The sequence below is a fragment of the Marmota monax genome, unplaced genomic scaffold (assembly GCF_021218885.2).
Source record: "Marmota monax isolate L192 unplaced genomic scaffold, Marmota_monax_Labrador192_F-V1.1 WCK01_AAM20220418_F8-fsc00160, whole genome shotgun sequence".
Classification (NCBI taxonomy): Eukaryota; Metazoa; Chordata; class Mammalia; order Rodentia; family Sciuridae; genus Marmota; species Marmota monax.
The window spans coordinates 1,943,652-1,961,214 of NW_026694183.1; the positions used below are offsets into that span (position 1 = coordinate 1,943,652).

A 17,563-nucleotide genomic window follows, 5' to 3' on the forward strand; every position below is an offset into this window, starting at 1 on the left:
GCCCCAGACCGCTCAGTGCGACCAAGGCCACGCCCAGCCAGGCAACTTGCCCCACCCCTTCCCCCCCCAAGACGAGGCAAGCCACGCCCCTGGGCTCCGCTAGGGTGATGACTAACCCCGCCCCGTTGCAAATTCCCGACAACCCCACCCCTCATGACGTATGGGACCCGAGGCCACGCCCCTCCCGGCTGCGGCCCTCCCAGCTCCCGGGGTTGGCCTGGCCAGCTGCCCCGCCACCCCTACTACCCCTTCGGGCCTCCCGCCTTCGGGCGCCGTGCGTGCACACTCCTCTCCTAACCTGCCTCCCTCCGAGGTCGCCTCCCGGGAACTACCGAAGTGGACGCCGCCCTCACCGCAAAGGTTGGCCGTTATGGGTCGGCCCCGAGCCTGTTTCCCCATCTGCAAATAACTAGCGCAAGGTAGAGACACCTTTGGGGTGCCCAGCACAATACTTGGAATAAGGCAATTGCGTGTAACCACTCTCATTTCCATTGTCTCCTGCCCCCAATAAATGCACTTTTCCGGTTTCCTGTCGGTTCCTCTAAGCAGCCCTCCCTGTCGCCCCGGGCTCTCCACCAAGCCCACTGCCGTGTGAGAACTTCACAGCTTGCCCTGTGTGTGTGGTCCCTCAACTTGGAGGCCCAGCCCCCAGGTTCTCATATTTTGGGTGCCCTCAAAGACATCGCCTTGGAAAGGCCTCCCCTTCCTCTCTCCAGCTCCCACTGTCCTGTGCTGCCGCCAAACCTCCTTGTCCCTCCCCTCTACCAGTCTCATCCACGTCCCATGTCTCAACTTTATTTTGTTCACTGTTTCCAGGCCAAAAATTGCTGGGCATGTCTAAGCTCTCCATCAGCACTTGGTGTTTGAATGGTGCATCCCTGGAAGGGGCAGCACAGTACCCACCCACCCACGAGGGGCCTTGGCAAATACTTGTTGACTGGACAAAAGTCCCAACCCATCACCAACTTAAATCTTATTTGTCCTTCAAAAGTGGTTCCAAAGCCAGGTGTAGTCAGAGACTTGAGAGACTGAGACAGGGCTGAAAGCTCCAGGCCAGCCTTAGCAACTTAGCAAGACTCTCAGCAACTTAGAGGGACCCTGTCTCAAAAATTAAAAAGCTGGAGATGTAACTCAGTGGTAAAGCACCCTTACACCCAATCCCAGTACCAACCGGAAAAAAAAGGGAAAAAAATGACTCCAATCAATCTTCTTCAGGGAGGTGAGTCTTAACTTGTCAGGCATATGGCCTGGACCCCCCCCTCAGCAGCCAGCCCCTATCTTCCTAGATTGGGATGGTCTGTCACCTCAACAGCCTGGCAGCCTGAAGAGGCTGCTGGTCTGTCTACTGAATTAGATTCAGAGGCTGGTGTTAATGAGGACCGTGAAAGCTCACCCCCTCTCTACCTATACTTAAGGGTTGGCTTGTTCTCGTATTTTCTTGTTTTTGTTTTTAGTTTTTATTAAATAAAAGGAGCAGAGGAAGAGGGGGACCTATGGTCTCCAGGGCTGTGAAGTTATGGGCCCTCCCCTTCCCTCCCTCTGTTCAAGGTGCATTGAGCAGTAGAGGTGTAAGCTGGGTGGGAAGGGCAGCTGGGAAAGGTCGGAGGTTAGGACCAGTGACCCATCACCCTTCCTGGAAGACTCAGTGGGAAGGGAGGGACCACAAGGGTGCTTCAGGTCACAGCTGAAACCATAGGCCTGCCCTGGCCCCTTTCCACCCCAGGAAGAAGAGAGTGATAGCGTCCATCTGTTGGAGGGTGGTCAGGCAAGGTTGTGGACCAGGATGACCAGCCCCTTACTCATGGACGTCCCAGATCTCAGACAGCAAAGGTGGCAACTTCTTGTCCTGGAGTCGCAGGGCAAAGACCTGCTCCGAGTGGACGGAGCTCAGCGTGCGTAGGCTCACAAGCTTCATCAGCATGCGTGGGAAGCGAAGCTGGTCCTGCAGGCCGACAGGAGGGAGGTGGCTGCTGGCAGGGCCCCTGCCTGCAAGGAGGGCCTCCCTTCTCCAATTAGCCAGGAGAGCCAGGGTAGGGAGCAACCAGGCATAGTACAGGCCCCACCCAGGGCTGGGGAAGCTGTCCTTTGTGAAAGGATAGAAGCCTGAGGACAGCTCTGATGAGCAGACAGTGCCTGGAGCTCAGAACATCACAGTGGGGCAGGCAGAGACCGGGCTCAGACTAGGAAGCAAGACCCTAGCCCCAGAGTGACGCTTTGTGGGCATGGACTCCCCTCCCACCCCAGGGGGCCACAGGCTCTAGGTGGCTCCAGGACCTAGTACCTGTGGCCTCTTGATGCGAGTGTAGGAGAGCAGAGCCTCCACATAGGGCTGCTGCAGGGCCTCCACGCGGCTTGGCTCCTGCACATTGGGTCGGTCAGCAGAGAAGATGTTAATGGCAATGAGGAGTGCATACTCTGCATCGTCCAGGCCCAGGCGCCGCATGGCCCGTGAGAACTCGAAGATGGGATTGATGAACTCCACTTGCAAGCCTGTGGGGAGAGGGCCACCTGATCAGCTCTCAGGCCTAAAACCAGGCTCCAGACCCCGGTCCCCATGCCCAGCCAGTAAGTGAGGGGATCAGCAGTGATCAACGTCCTGTCATTTCTACACCTGTCCTGTGCAGCTCCTCCCTGTTTTCACAGACTCTGTCCTTGCCTGCACAAGAGCAGAGGGTATTTAACCCAAGTAGTGTTCTGCCAGTCCCTGCATGGTTCCACTGCTCTGGAGGTCAATTCCAAACTCATTTGAAACTGATGTGTTCATTTATTCATCCAACATTATTGAGCATCTTTTTGGGCCAGGCCCAAGGGTAAAGCTGTTCTTAAGATAAAGTCCTGGGGGGGGGGGCTGAGGTTGCGGCTCAGCGGTAGAGCACTCACCTAGCACATGTGAGGCGCTGGGTTCGATCCTCAGTACCACATAACAATAAATAAAATAAAGATATTGTGTCCAACTACAACCAAAAAAATATTTAAAAAAAAAAAAAAGATTAAAGTCCCAGGCTGGGGTTGTGGCTCAGTGGTAGAGTGCTTGCCTAACATGCATGAGGCTCTGAGTTCGATCCTCAGCACCACATAAATGTAAAATAAAGATATTGTGTCTACCTAAAACTAATAAATAAATATTAAAAAAAGAGAGACAAAGTTGCAATTCTTGTAGGACTCTGGGGTTGAAGGAACAGATGACAAACATATTAATAAATACCCAGCTTATCAAAAGGTGATGAAAAAAAAAAAAAAAAGGTGATGAACTTTTGGAATAATGTACAGCAGAGTAATTAGGACAGTTGAAATCTGTTTACATCTTACATGTGGTGGACAGGAAAGGCCCCACTGTAGGAGAACATTTGAGCAATGACCCAAGGAGGTGAGGGAGCAAGTTCCAAGACTATGTGAGTGTCCTGGGCAGGGCGACCAACTATCTGTATCCAGGCCACAAGACTGTGTGTGTTCAAACTGGGCAGATCCTGGGCAAACCTGAACAAGTGGGTCACCTGGTTCCAGGGGAGAGAACAGCAAATGGAAAGGCCTTGAGGCTGGAGCATGTTTGATGGGTTCAAATAAGAGTGAGAAGGTCAAGGATCGAGGGGGAGAGGGCAGAAGCTAAGGGCAACAGCTGAGAGCAGAGAGGAAAAAGCCAAGTCTTGAAGGGCCTTGTTGGCCACAGTGAGAAGTCTGACTTTTCTCCCAGGAAGACAGGAGCCATGAAAGATTGTGAGCAGAATAGGTAGGAGTTGACTTGGGTGTTGACAGGATCTTTTGAACTGCTTAAGAATAGACCCATTAGGAGGGTAGAGGCAGGAAACCCAGTGAGGGGCCCTTTAAGTGTTCCAGGGAGCCATCCATGAGTGGTAGCAGAGGAGGGGATGGGAAGTGGTGGGATTCCTGACCTCCTCTCCAGCCTCAGCTCTATCACATCTCCTCGTAGTTCCTTAAAACCATCCAGCTCTTTCCCACCTCAGGGCTTTACACATGCCAATCCCCCTACAGCAAACACTCTTCTTCTCCCAAACAATGCCTCTTACTCCCCAGGCCTCAACTCAAACACAATTTCTCCAGGAGCCCCTGCCTAGGTCATGCCCAAGTACGTGCTCTTGGAGCACAGGATGTCCAGGCTGTCCTACACACCAAGGGAAGCTTTGTTTTTGTGATGGGCTGGATTGAGCAGCCTGCCTCCCTCTGAGACAGGTTTGGAGGGAGGTGCCTCTTCCTGATTCCCACTAAGATGCCCTATGTGTTGGCAGAGACTCCTTCCATCAGGGCTCACTAAACACACTCTCATCTTGCTCTCACGTTGGCTCCATGCTCAGCACACTTTGGAGGCTCAAACAAGAATGAGAAGCTGAGGTCCCCTAGCCAGTGGGCGCCAACCTCCCTTCATCCCGGCCCCCTTGGCAACCTGCACGGTGGAAGTCATCCTTGCTGTAGGTGAAGTCCTTCAGGAAGGTGATGCACTCTGTCTCGTGGTTGTAGCGCCGGGCCGTCTCTAGCAGCATGATCTGGGGGCAGCAGGGGGAGGGCATCAAGGGGGTCCCACAACCCTTCAGCTGTTGTCCCTCCCACCCAACCTGAATGGGAGTCCAATCTGGCAAGGATCACCCTCCTGTGCCATGACAGCACACAAGTGGCAGGTTGGACCCTCTGAGTGCTCTGCCTCCAAGCTTCAGCTTCAGCCTGTGCTGCTCCACTCTGGGGTACTCTCTCCCCTAGTAGCTATAAGGGCCAGGGGCAGAAGTTCTGTCTGTTTTGTTCATTGCCATATGCCACAACTTAGGATCGAGCTTCAGATACTGTAGACTCGTTTTTTATTCACTATCTACGATTTGGATCAAATGTCAGTTCCTCTGAAAAGCCTTCCGGGCGTGTATCCACCAAAGCTGGCCTCTCCAGTGCAGCCATTGACTGCTCTCTACCTCAGCTGCCTCTCCGCTCTCTCCTTGGCTTATGGAGGCTCTGGATATCTAATTTAAAATTCAGATGATCCTCCGTGGAATGCCATCCCCACAAGGGTAAGGACTAGCCTTGTTCTTCACTCTGCCCCCAGCATCTGTCCTGGAGCTGTCCCTGAGGTTCCTGTGGGCAGGAGCAAGAGTGGTCTGGTGGTTACCTCAATGGTGGATGCCTTCAAGAGGGCAATCTGGTCCTCACGGCCCAGCTGTAGGAAGCCAGGCACCTGCTTGGCAAAGTCCACGATCTCCTGCACTGAGATGATGGCCAATTCCGTGAAGTGGGCAAAGCGCTGCTGGCGGGCATCTCGGGACTGGGGGTCTGCACCCAGGGGCCAAGGCTGGGATACAGAACAGCAGGGTCACTCCCAGGAATCCTGCACTGAGGGACCCTCCTTTAAAGAGTCCCGCCCTCTGAAGCCTCATACCCCCCACATCCTGGCCCCAGCCCTGCTGGCTCTCCCCACTGGGCCTGTCACTGCTCGAGGCTGTGGAAAGGGCAGTACCGTGACTTTGGGCTGGTCAGAGAAGGAGCGTTTGTTGCACTGCAGCTGGGCCGCCACCAGTTGTTGGATCATTAGTTCCTGAGCCGCTGTTAACTGGACACCCTCGCCTTCCCCTGAGCCCTGGCCACCTGCCTCAGACCCTCCAGGGGATGCCCCAGGCCCAGAGGCTGAGCTGCTGCTGCCACCTGGCTCCACAAGTGACTGCTGCTGCTGCTGCTGCTGCTGCTGTTGTTTCTGAATCTTCTTCTTCCGGATCTGTTCCTCAGAGAGGACACCTGTGGGGAACACGGGCCTCAGCAGAGGCTCCAGGCCTGGGCAGGGGCAGGCTGTACCACCCTTCCCTGGCACTCACACTGCTCCCGCATCCCTGCCTCCTTGCACTTGCGCAGCCGGCACTGCTGGCACTTGCGCCGCATGAAAGCGTCCATCTGGCAGGTTCCACCGCCCCGGCAGGCATAGCGCCCAGCCCCACCGTGGACCACACTACGCCGGAAGAAGCCCTTGCAGCCTTCACAACTGAGCACATTGTAGTGGAAGCCAGAGGCCTTGTCCCCGCACACTCGGCAAAGTTCATGGCCCAGCATCTTCGGAGCAGGGCCCTTCTTCCTCTTGCGCTCCGGCTCCTCCTCTGGCTCTAGGATGACTGGGATGGGCAGACAAAGGCCATGAGAGAGAGCCACAAAGAGAAACAGCTGCCAGAGGGTCAGGCCCATGAGAGATCCCAAGGCGAAGAACCAGAGGACGAAGGGTGAGAGGAGATGTGCACACCCAGAGGGGCTGCAATGCAGAGGGAAAGACGTCCAAGTCAGTAGACCCCCAAGAAGGAATCAAAGTAGGAGGCATTAAGGAGAAACGGAAGGAAAAAGAAAAAGAAACGGGCCTCCCATCTCCCCATCCTTGTTTCTCCCTTTCTAGATCCCTCCATGAGCCCCACACCAACTTCCAGACCCCTATCCCTATCTCACCTTCTATGAAGGCGGAGCTGGCCCCATCAGTGCCTAGAGCTTCAGGGTTCAAACCCTCTGGCCACAGCTCAGGGCCCTCCTCCTTTATAGTGGGTGAAGAAGAGGAGGTGCTGGGCTGAGGAGGGCCATTTCCTGGGAAAGGGAGGAAACAGAAGGAGGGACATTGAGCTTCTATTGCCAGTGTATGATGGGGAATAAATGGGGAAGTCTCACTCACCAGGCACGGGGCTGTCCAGGGAACTTGTGGTGGGGGAGGACATGGTGGGGTCACGGAGCAGCCTACAGAATATGGGAAGGGTTGAGAGATTTCTGAGGCCAGGGACAGGCAGGTCAGACCAGTTGTCCTGATGGGGGTGCTCCTCTTTCACCTCCGGCAGAATTTTTTAAAAACGACTACACAAAGACTCCACTCTCAGCCCTAGCCCTACTTTTTCTTTCCTTCTTTTTTCTCTTTTTTGGTGCGGGAATGGAACCCAGAGCCCCCACGTGTTAGGCAAGGGTTCTACCACTGACTCACACCCTCAATTCTTTTAATTTTTTCACTATGAGACACAGTCTCACTAAGTTACCCATGCTGGCCTTGAACTTGCCACCCTCCAGCTTCAGCCTCCCTAGTTGCTGGGATTACAAACTCGGGCCACCTCATGGGGCTCTCTCCCCACCCATTTAAACAATGCCCGCCCCCTTCTGCTCCATGCCAGCCTTCACCCTCAAGTCCCGCCCCTTCTCCAGGTCCCACCCACCAGCTCCAAGAAACAATCCTTCTTAAATCACGCTCTGTCCTCAAGTCCTCCCTCCACCAAGTTTCACACCATCTACTTTTACTAGGCTCCACCGCACTTCTGCTGAGAGCGCCCCCAATTTCTCATCCCGATCCCATCTCCTGTTATGCCCCGCCCCATCTTTTCCTCCTAGGTCCCGCCCACTCCTCCCAGGGCCGACCCTCATTCCTCCCACCATGGAACGTGCCTGCCTTAGAACTCCGCCCCCTCCCCCAGCTTCAGATCCCGCCCATCTCCTCTCTCCATGCCTCGCCCCCACACCTCGCTCCAAGTCCCGCCCCTCTCCGAGCACCAGGGGAAGGCGGGGCTCATGGCTGCGCGCAGGGGTCTTGTGGGCGGTCTTTCGCGGGGTCTCCTACTCTGTTGTTCTGGAAACAGCCAGGGGAGGCGCAAGCTACAGAAGAGAGGGACGTAAAGGAGAGAGCGAGGCTGAGTGGAGTGGCGCGGACCACCCAGGAGTCTCTGGCCGGGCTTCTCCCGCGCCTCCCCACTCTTGGGAACACTTGCCTCCGTCCCCTTGCTCTGCTTCTCTTTCTCCTCCTCCTCAGCCCCTAACAGACGACCGCTACTGGGTCCCCTCAAAAGTAACTTCGGGGCGTTGGGTGTGTAGCTCAGAGGCACAGCACTTGCCTAGCATGCGCGAAGCCCTGGGTTCGATCCCCAACACCGCAAGAAAAAATAGGAGGAAAAGTAACTTCGCCACTTCTTCCGGCAACCCGGCCGAGCGTCACCTCCGGAAAGGGGCGGAGAGCCAAAGGTGACGGACTTCCGGTCTCCTTAGGACCCGCCTGGAATCCATTGCCCCGCACGGAAGTCATAAGCTCACCGGAAGTGTTCCCTACCGGGTAGCTCCACTGGAGTCACGAAAAAGAGTTCCGGAAAGTTCCGTTCAATGTTGAGCAAGAGGGGCGCAGGTGACCCCCAAATCTTCCGGGTCCGCGTTCTCGGGCCTTGTTCCACCCATGCGCTTCCGTCGGCCGGCGCCCAAAGACTTAATGGACATAAATCTCCCCAGCAATGACTGCCTCTCGCACAAGATTTATTCGAAGACTGTTTGCCTTTTTTTTGCTTATTACATGATTTTCTGATATTGTGGGTGTGGTGTATGTTAGTTTTAAATAAGTTAAATCACAAACATAGATCCAGAAAATATATATATAGTGCGGGATATGAAATCCAAGGCCTCATTCATGCTGTGCGAGCGCTCTACCACTGAGCTTGCACCTGAAAACATTTTGGAAAAAGAAAAAAAACCCTGTTGATTGAAACCTTCAAAAATAAGAAATATGGTCTCCACTACCCAAAATGGTAAAAATAAATAGCTCTTTAAGAAAATTCAGAGGGGCTGGGATTGTGGCTCAGCGGTAGAGCGCGTGCCTAGCACGGGCGGGACCCGGGTTCGATCCTCAGCACCACATAAAAATAAAGGCATTGTGTTGTGTTCATCTACGCCTAAAAAATAAATAAAAAAAAAATTCACATAGAAGATGAAATTGCTCCAAAGATTTTTTTTTGCTCACTGATAATCGATTTTTAGCATATCAGTTTATCAAGCATATATGATACTTTTTAATTGTTATAATTTTTGTGGTGCCGAGAATTGAACTCACCAGGCCTCACTCAAGCTAGGCAAGGCCTCTAGCACTCTGCTGCACTCCACCATGAATGTTTTTTCAGTTTATTTATTTATTTTTTTTTAAGAAAAAACAATGTGTAATGCATGCTCTTCTTCAACTTGCATTGTTCATTCAGACTGGCATTTGTAGCTATGGAAATTTCCATCCAAGAACATCATAAATAAAATGTGGTTAATGTGAGCATCCAGATCTGGCAGAACCTGGTGTCTCTGTCACCTCCTTGCTCTGCCATGGTTAAGCCAGGATACTTAACCTCCCTGAATCTCTTTCCTTGTCTGTAAATGGGAGAGAGAACTGACCTGATTGTATTGTTCTTGTAATTACTTGAGGTTAAAGGGATGAAGAGACCTGGGCTCAAATTAGTCTGACATGTTGGAGCTTTGTTTATTCCTATGGGGGTTAAAGTTCTTTAATTCCTTTTTTTTTTTTTTTTTTTAAAGAGAGGGAGAATTTTTTTCATATTTATTTTTAGTTTTCGGCAGACACAACATCTTTGTTTGTATGTGGTGCTGAGGATCGAACCCGGGCCGCACGCATGCCAGGCGAGCGCGCTACCGCTTGAGCCATATCCCCAGCCCTAAAGTTCTTTCTAACTTAACACTCTTAGAAAAGTGCAAAAGGCTGATAGGGACTTAATATGAATCACTGTACCACACTTTTGGGGTGAGTCACATGAGGCTCAGTATCCACTGACCTGATTGTAAAATGGGGGAAATTGTATGTTGTGAAGAGTGTAAGAGCTCAGCAAACCCTGCATCTGGCATTTGTAAACACCCAGTCAGTAGCAGTGTTGCCTGAATCTAGTTGTGGACCAGTGTTTTCATTTGTAACTGATTCAATACCCACACCCATTTAGGTAACAGCTTTATTGAGCTATAACTCACACTCTATAATTCACCCATTTCAGTAAAATTCATTTTTTAGCATATTCACAGAGTTCTGCAATTATTACCATCAACAAATTTATTTATTTTTATTTTGGTTATTGACTGGTTGGCTGATTCTATTGTCTTCTGGCCCTGTGGTGGTCCTGTTGCCTCTTTCATTATTCTGCAAACACACAGAAAGCCTACAGGCCTCAGAGCTCCCTATGAACCACTGCATCAGGCTGGTTCTTCTTTAGCTATCATTATCTTTTATTTAAATAGAAACAGTAGCTACCAATCTTGTTACATAATACAACAGTAACTTAAGAGTGTTAAACCAATGCAGAAACTATTGTTGACAGGAATATTCACTAATGACATAACAGAAATGTTGTAATGTTTCAGCAAGCTGACTCCTTGACTCTTTATTTAGAAATTCAGAGCTGTAATTGGCTTTAAAAACGTCTAACTTCAACTTCTGTATTTTATTTATATTTGCAGTGCTGGGGATCAAACTGAGGGCTCATACATGCCAGGCAAGTTCCCCCAGTGATCATCATGAATGATTTTAGAATATTTTTTTGCTACCCCCACAAAGAAACCCCACAGGCATTAGATGCTACCTACAATTTTCTCATCCCACCTGCAGCCCTAGGCAACCATTAACCAACCTTTCATCTCTATGATATTTCCATATTCTGGGCATTTCCTATAAACAGTATCTAGACTGTTCTTCTTTGTGAGGTTATCTTTCACTTATGTTTTCAAGATTCATCTATGTTGTAGCATGTATGAGTGCTTCATTACTATTTATGGCTGAATGATATTCTATTGTATGGATATACCATTGTTTATCCATTGGTCAAAAATTTGTCCATGAATATTTTTAGCAGCATTATAAGCCAAGAATAAAAACAACCCAAATATATGTAGATTCATAGGCCCGTATCATGAAGTACCCGCAAGTAGCTCAGAGGGTTAGTGAACTGTTATTTGACTTTCTGCCAGTGGCGCTAGGCCAGAAAGGGCAAAGTGACCCAAGTGCACAGGCACATGCCCTCAATTTTCACACAGTGCTATTTCCAAGTAGGGAGGCTACTTGTCCCTCTGAGGTTTTGTACCACTGGAAATTCCCACCCCTTAACCTAACAAAAGCCCCAAGCCTCATCATTCTGGCACATTTGGGTCCCTAACCTCTCTCTGCCCACCCCTTTCTGAGCTGCACCTCCTTTCCTCTCACCTCTTCCTGGCTTACTGTAATTCCTATCTCTGCCTTGCTGTGCTTCTGCTTTTGTCCTGCACATATTGTTTAATCTTAGGCATTATACCGATTAGTATTTGGGTTGTTTTTATTCTTGGCTATAATGCTGCTACAGATATTCATGGATAAATTTTTGTGTAGGCATGTTTTCACTTCTCTTGGGTTTGTACTTTGGTGTGGGACTGTTGGGTTATTTGGTACTCTATGTTTAGCCTTTTGAGGAACTGTCAAAATGCATGCATCATTTATATTCTTATCATTTGAAATCTTAAATTTCTCCACTTTTTTTTTTTTTTAAAGAGATGAGGTCAGCCAGGTTTCTGTTCTCGCGACTAAAAGGCTCAGGGGTCACTCCAGGTAAACTGGGCTGACTGGGGTGTGCAAAATAACCACACAAGAGACAAAAATACCTTTTTCTTTGGGGTCACTGTGATGGCTCCTCTGACCTTAAGGGTCCGCGGGAAGAGAGAGAGCTAGAGCAAGTGGTGACCCCTTTTATTGAGGAGAAGCTATTCAAATGAGGCAAGGGGTCAGGTTTCAGGGGGCTGAGTCTATCTTCATGATGTCCACTGTCAGCAGGTTGACTGACACCTGGGTAGGCCACACCCAAGGGCACAGTAAGAGGAGGGGACATACACAAGGCACTTCCATGGAAGATTCTATCCTAAACAGGGCAAGGGGTTATATTACAAAGGAATAGGTGAGCATAGCTTCACCCATGGGGCTGTAGGAAGACACACCCATGCACGAGACACCAACTCTCACACCCAAGAAGGATGGGGAAAGCTCTGCCACATTTCTGTGACTGAGTGCCTCAGCACCCAGTCGGGGAGTGTGACCCAGTCACGTGCAATGTTGGTCTCCCACAGAGGTCTTTTTGCTCTGTTGCCCACTCTGACCTGAAACTCCTGGATTCTAGTGATCCTTCTGCCTTAGCCACCCAGTTAGCTGTGACTATAGGTGCTGACCAGTATTCCTGGCTCCTATTTTCTCCACATTTTTTTTTTTTTTTTTAGTACTGGGGATTGAACCCTGGGGTACTTAACCACTGAGTTACATTCCCAGCCCTTTTTATTGATTTATTTATTTATTTTAAAAATTTGAGACACAGTATCAGTAAAGGGCCCAGGCTGACCTCAAATTTGCAAATTTATAAATTTGTGATCCTCTTACCTCAGCTTCTGGGATTATAGGTCTGGGCCCGCACAGGTAACCCAGCTGGTTACCTTTTTTGTGTTAAGATTGAGACAGAAAGAATTTCATTACCATGCTAATTGAACTAGCCTGTTTGGGAAATTTGTGTCTTTAATGCTGATTTCTCTGAACAGTTTAGTTTCATCTTTGGCACGAGTGACTCCATTTTTTTTTTAAATTTTATCTTTATTTATTTATTTTTATGTGGTATTGGGATCGAACCCAGGGCCTCGCCCATGCTAGGCGAGCACTCTACTGCTGAGCCACAGTCCCAGCCAGAGTGACTCCATTTTGATTCTTAGTCTGTTGGGAGTTTAAAAGAATGACCTCCTGGGGCTGGGGTTGGGGCTCAGTGGTAGAGTGCTTGCCTAGCACAAGTGAAACATTGGGTTCAATCCCCAGCACCCACATTAAAAAAAAAAGAATGACCTCCTGTAACTTTTATTTAATGTATATAATTCTGTGGTTGACATAGAGATAAGAAGGCAAGGGAGAAGGGGGAGGCAAGAGGGAGTAGCTGTCAAAGAGCTCCTGGCCTGTAGTTGACCCAGGAGAGTCAATACCCAACATACCACCAAGTGAGGACATACATTCCTCCCTCCCCTTGAGTGGCTGGGGCTATGAAAGAAATCCATCTTAGGAAGGTGGGCAGTCTACTCAGAGCTACCACATGTCAATACCAGACTCCCCAGCATTCCACCAAAGGGGCCATCACTTTTCTCTGTAGATTCATAGGCCTGTATCATGAAGGACCCGCAAGTAGCTCAGAGGGTTAGTGGACTATTATTTGACTTTCTGCCAGTGGCGCTAGGCCAGAAAGGGCAAAGTGACCCAAGTGCACAGGCACATGCCCTCAATTTTCACACAGTGCTATTTCCAAGTAGGGAAGGTACCTGTCCCTCTGAGGTTTTGCACCACTGGAAATTCCCACCCCTAACCTAACAAAAGCCCCAAGCCTCATCATTCTGGCACATTTGGGTCCCTAACCTCTCTCTGCCCACCCCTTTCTGAGCTGCACCTCCTTTCCTCTCACCTCTTCCTGGCTTACTGTAATTCCTATCTCTGCCTTGCTGTGCTTCTGCTTTTGTCCTGACAGATTGTCTAATCTTAGGCATTATACCGAAGGACCAAAAGTCCTCACCCTGCAGTCCACTCAAACTCCAGTAACAGTTATTATTCTGAAATGGAATTCTGAGATAATGTAACCCACCTATGTGTACAACAATAAAAGACCATCTTATTTCACCAACTGTACCACAAAAGATGAATAGGTGAAAACTCATTTGTAATAAAATGATAACTCCTCCAATATAGGTAACAAGATAACGTGGCAGCCAGATCCTCCCTGGAGATGCAGAATCACTGGGAATTTAACAACTGCATTGCAGTCTCCTCAGGTGTGCTGTGTCATCAGCTCAACCTCCTCAGGCAGCGTTGCCCTAGGTGACATGATTTTTTTTTTCCAAAAATGCAGCTAAATAAAATCATCAACAACATAAATTATATGAAAAATTCTGCGATGTCCTCAATTTAACTATAAGGACCATAGGATAGTGGTGGTGGGAGAGAGATAAGGGATGTTAACCAATTTCTGGCAAAATCAACAAAAAGACTGGTTCACATTTCTGAACTTATGTTGAAACATTGACTTAAATCCCTTCAAGGGGCTGAAGTGTGGCTCAGTGGTGGAGCACTTGCCTAGCATGCCAAAGGCCCTGGGCTCCATCCGCATCAAGGCAAACAAACAAACAACAACAACAACAAAAAAAAAGAAATCAGAGAGGGAACAGCAGTTCTGATCAAGTGTCCTTCCAGACTAGAGGTGTCCTATGCTGGCTGAGCACTCACCAAAGGCGTCCCTTACCCTCGAACTACAACTCCCAGCGGATCGTGCAGCTAGATGTGTTCACGTGGCTGATGCCAGCCAATGGGACTGCTGCAAAAGTAAACGGGCAGAGAGGGAAACGAGGTGTCTGCACGAATTCGTAAGTGTTCCTGAGTTCAGTTCCGACGCCCCTGAGCTCCCAGGTCATCCCCGCTACTGGAGAGCCTGAGGCAGGAGGGTCGTAAATTCAAGGCCAGACTGCACAATTTAGTGAGACCCACTCTCGAATTAAAATAAAAAGGGCCAGGGGTGGTAGAACTTGCCTAGCATGCATGGAGGCCCCCAGTACCCGAAGAACAAAACAAAAAATAATCCGGTTCAAACCCCCACTGAGTGCACTAGGGCCGGCTGGGGCATCTTTGAAATGTGGACGATAATCCCTTTCACAAAATTAGACAATTAAATAAAATACTGGATTGAGAAAACTCCCAAGGTTTTCCCTAGTCCCACCCTGAGTCCCTGGGACGGATTGTGATTTTGAAGATTCAACAAAGTCAGGTGCCTTCGCTTGAGAGCCTCTTGGTCTGATGGTGGAGGCCGACGTGGGCAGGAGATGCTAAGGGACGAGACAGGAGGTAATGTGGGTCCCTTTTAGCGGGGCTGTGTTCAGAAGGGCAATTTCTTCCCGTCGGCTTGGACAGTCAGGAAGGAAGCATCTGTTCTGTTTGTACCATTGGTGGAGACAGTGAGCGAGGCGGCATTCCAGGCCGTGGAACAAAGGGCCAAAGCAGGGGATCTGGAAAGAGCATGGTGTGTGTTCCAGTTCGGTTAACAAAAGTTGCAGCGGAGGTTGGAGTAAGTGTGTGTGTGTGTGTGTGTGTGTGTGTGTGGTGTTTACCTGGGAAAATAGGTCCCCACTACCACCGTGTGGCCATTTGGGGATTTGCAGGCAAGGTTTCTCAAACTAGAAAGTCAGAACAGGGATGCTGCAGACAGCGTGGTCGCTGTGGTGGTGGTCGGGGTGAGCTAAGGACCTCTAGATGGAGGGTTCTGGATGCTGAAACAAAGAGAGATGGATGGTGAGGGTTATTATAGAAACTCTGCCTGTGTGTTTACTGTGTCAGAGAAATCCCCCATCGCTAGGCCATTTTAGTTTTATTTGAGATAGGGACTCTCTAAATTGCTACTGCAGGTTTGAACACACGATCCTCCTGCCTCAGCCTCCTGAGCTGCTGGGATTAAGGTGCACACCACCACACGGATTTTTCCCTCCATTTTACTCCCCTCCTTTCATGTCCTCTTGTCCTTCCAGCAGAGAGTGTATGATCAACCGCCATCATCACATCTTGCACACTCTCAACTCGACTCCCCCAGTTACACTTGCCTGGCGAAACCCTCACTCCAGCTCACCCAGCTGAGCACAGTGGGCACCTTCAGACACATAACTGCAGGTGGCAAGTGAACACTCAGAGCCCTTCTCCATTGCCTAAGAAACCAGTCCTCACTTTCTTTCCCAGCCTCCAACAGTTCTCCTTCTCCTTCTCTTAAGTTTCACTTCTTCTTTTGTGGGGTGGTGGGGGTGGGGAGTAGGGGTGGGGAACAGAAGCAATCAGGAAGACACTCCGCTGATCACTACTGGCTCATGGGCAAAATATACTTACATCATTGTCCCTCCCATGACCATGATGCCCTCCCCCCACATAAGCACTGACCCCTTCTTTTCTCCCTAGGCAGTCTCCCCTCCCATGTTTTCCTCTCTCTGCACCATTATTTATGCAACTCGTTAGTTTTTGTCCCTTTAGATGTCACTATAGACATTAGAATGCTACACTTCCTCATGGTGCTGCTGAGAGTGATTCCAGAGACCTGGAGGTCCTGGGTCCTCCTCTGCCTGGGTACTCCTCTTATGTAATTGAAGATTTCTTTCCTCCAGGGTCCAACTCTGGGACTTTCCTGCTGTAGCATCTCAAAGGAAACCCAAGTTTAAGAGTTGTCTTGGGCTGGGGAAGTAGCTCAGGGGAGTATGCTTGAGCCCTTGGTTCAATCCCTAAGAGGAGAAGGTGAAAAGAGAGGAGGAGAAGGAGGAGGAGTAGAGGAAGAAGAGGAGAAGGAGAAGCAAGAGGAAGAGGATGAGGAAGAAGGGGAGGAGGGGGAAGAGGCAGATGAAGAGGAGACTAGTGAGGGGCACCACCTACTACTGCCTCAGAGGGAGGTGAATGTTGGCATCCCACAGACCCAGAGAGGGACACGACTAAGCATACAAAGTGTTCATTTAATTTATTTGACACCCTTTATTGGTTGCAATGGGAAATGGAGAGAGGAAACAATGGCCCAGCTCCCTGCTGTCCCCAAGCTGGTCATCTTTTTAATATTCACTATTCTGATGAGAGTGTGTTGGTGTCATAGTTTTCTTTTTTCTTTCCTCTTCCTCCTCCTCCTTCCCCTTCTTCCCCTCCTCCTTCCCCTTCTCTTCCTGAGTTTGGGATGAAACTCAGGGCCTCACACATGCTAGGATGGCATTCTGCTCCTGAGCTACAGCCCAGCTCCGCACTATAGTTTTAACATGCATACCCTTGATGAGATATGACCATGGGTGTTCAGTATTGACCTGACCCAATCATTACATCATCATACAAAGCCAGGTGTTAGGAGAGCGGGCAGGGGGCAAAGAGTCAATTGCCCAGTTTTCACAGTGGGAAGGCAAAGAATAATGTCGAAAATAGACAAATCAAGACACAGTATTAGCCAGGCATGGTGGCGCATGCCTGTAATCCCAGCAGCTTGGGAGGCTGAGGCAGGAGGATTTCGAGTTCAAAGCCAGCCTCAGCAATTTAGTCAGGTGCTAAGCAACTCGGTGAGACCCTGTCTCTAAATAAAATACAAAATAGGACTGGGGATGTGGTTCGAGTGCCCCTACATTCAATCCCTGGTTAAAAAAAGAAAAGAAAAAAGAATAAAATAATTAAAGAGTAAGAAAGAATAAAAAGGCTGACAGCATTAGTAATCAGGAAATGGGCGTTTCAATAAAGAAGAAAAAAACATTCTTTTTACACCATCTGACAGCAGGTAGCATTGTACGGATGTGGGCGGGTGGTGTTGCTCTGGGCCTAGGCCCTGTAGTGGGAAGTACCAACCCTTAGACCATTATACCAGCTCTGGGAAGCAATCTAGCAATAGCTGTCAAAATCTAGAACTCACATGTGGTCTCTGCCTGAGGGATTCTGGTTTTAGAGACTGATGTGTGGATACTATTAAAGGTATGCACAGAAAATATAGCTAATGTTTATAACTAAAAAGGAAGAGCAATAAATAGATTGGTTATATAAATAGTGTTTTTTTGATACTCTGAGATACAATGTAGCTATTTAAAAGAAGGTTTGCCCCTTTGCAACAAATGGTACTGATATCTGGAATTTATTTTGGAATCAAGAAAATGAGGAGCTGGGGTTATGTTATGGCTCAGTGGTAGAGTACTCGCCTTGCATATGCAAGGCCCTGGGTTCAAATCTCAGCACCACATATAAATAAATCAAATAAAGTTATAAAAAAGAATTTAAAAAAGAAAGAATGAAAGAAAAATG

At 49.3% G+C, this 17,563-nt stretch overlaps 1 protein-coding gene and 1 non-coding gene across 2 annotated transcripts; one reads left to right on the top strand and one right to left on the bottom strand.

The window, feature by feature from the left end:
• Nucleotides 1-779: 779 nt before the first annotated feature.
• Nucleotides 780-7,598, bottom strand: Nr1h2 (nuclear receptor subfamily 1 group H member 2). Its single transcript, XM_046466220.2, has 9 exons — nucleotides 7,461-7,598; nucleotides 6,635-6,696; nucleotides 6,418-6,549; nucleotides 5,805-6,095; nucleotides 5,453-5,727; nucleotides 5,108-5,287; nucleotides 4,400-4,499; nucleotides 2,282-2,490; nucleotides 780-1,942 (listed from the first exon to the last, which is right to left on the bottom strand). Exons 2-9 carry the CDS (start codon nucleotides 6,675-6,677, stop codon nucleotides 1,796-1,798), a joined length of 1,377 nt encoding a protein of 458 aa, XP_046322176.1. The 5' UTR covers nucleotides 6,678-6,696; nucleotides 7,461-7,598; the 3' UTR covers nucleotides 780-1,795.
• Trnav-aac (transfer RNA valine (anticodon AAC)) lies at nucleotides 3,005-3,077 on the top strand. The gene has a single exon. It is a non-coding gene; the product is annotated as a tRNA-Val (tRNA).
• Nucleotides 7,599-17,563: the final 9,965 nt, after the last annotated feature.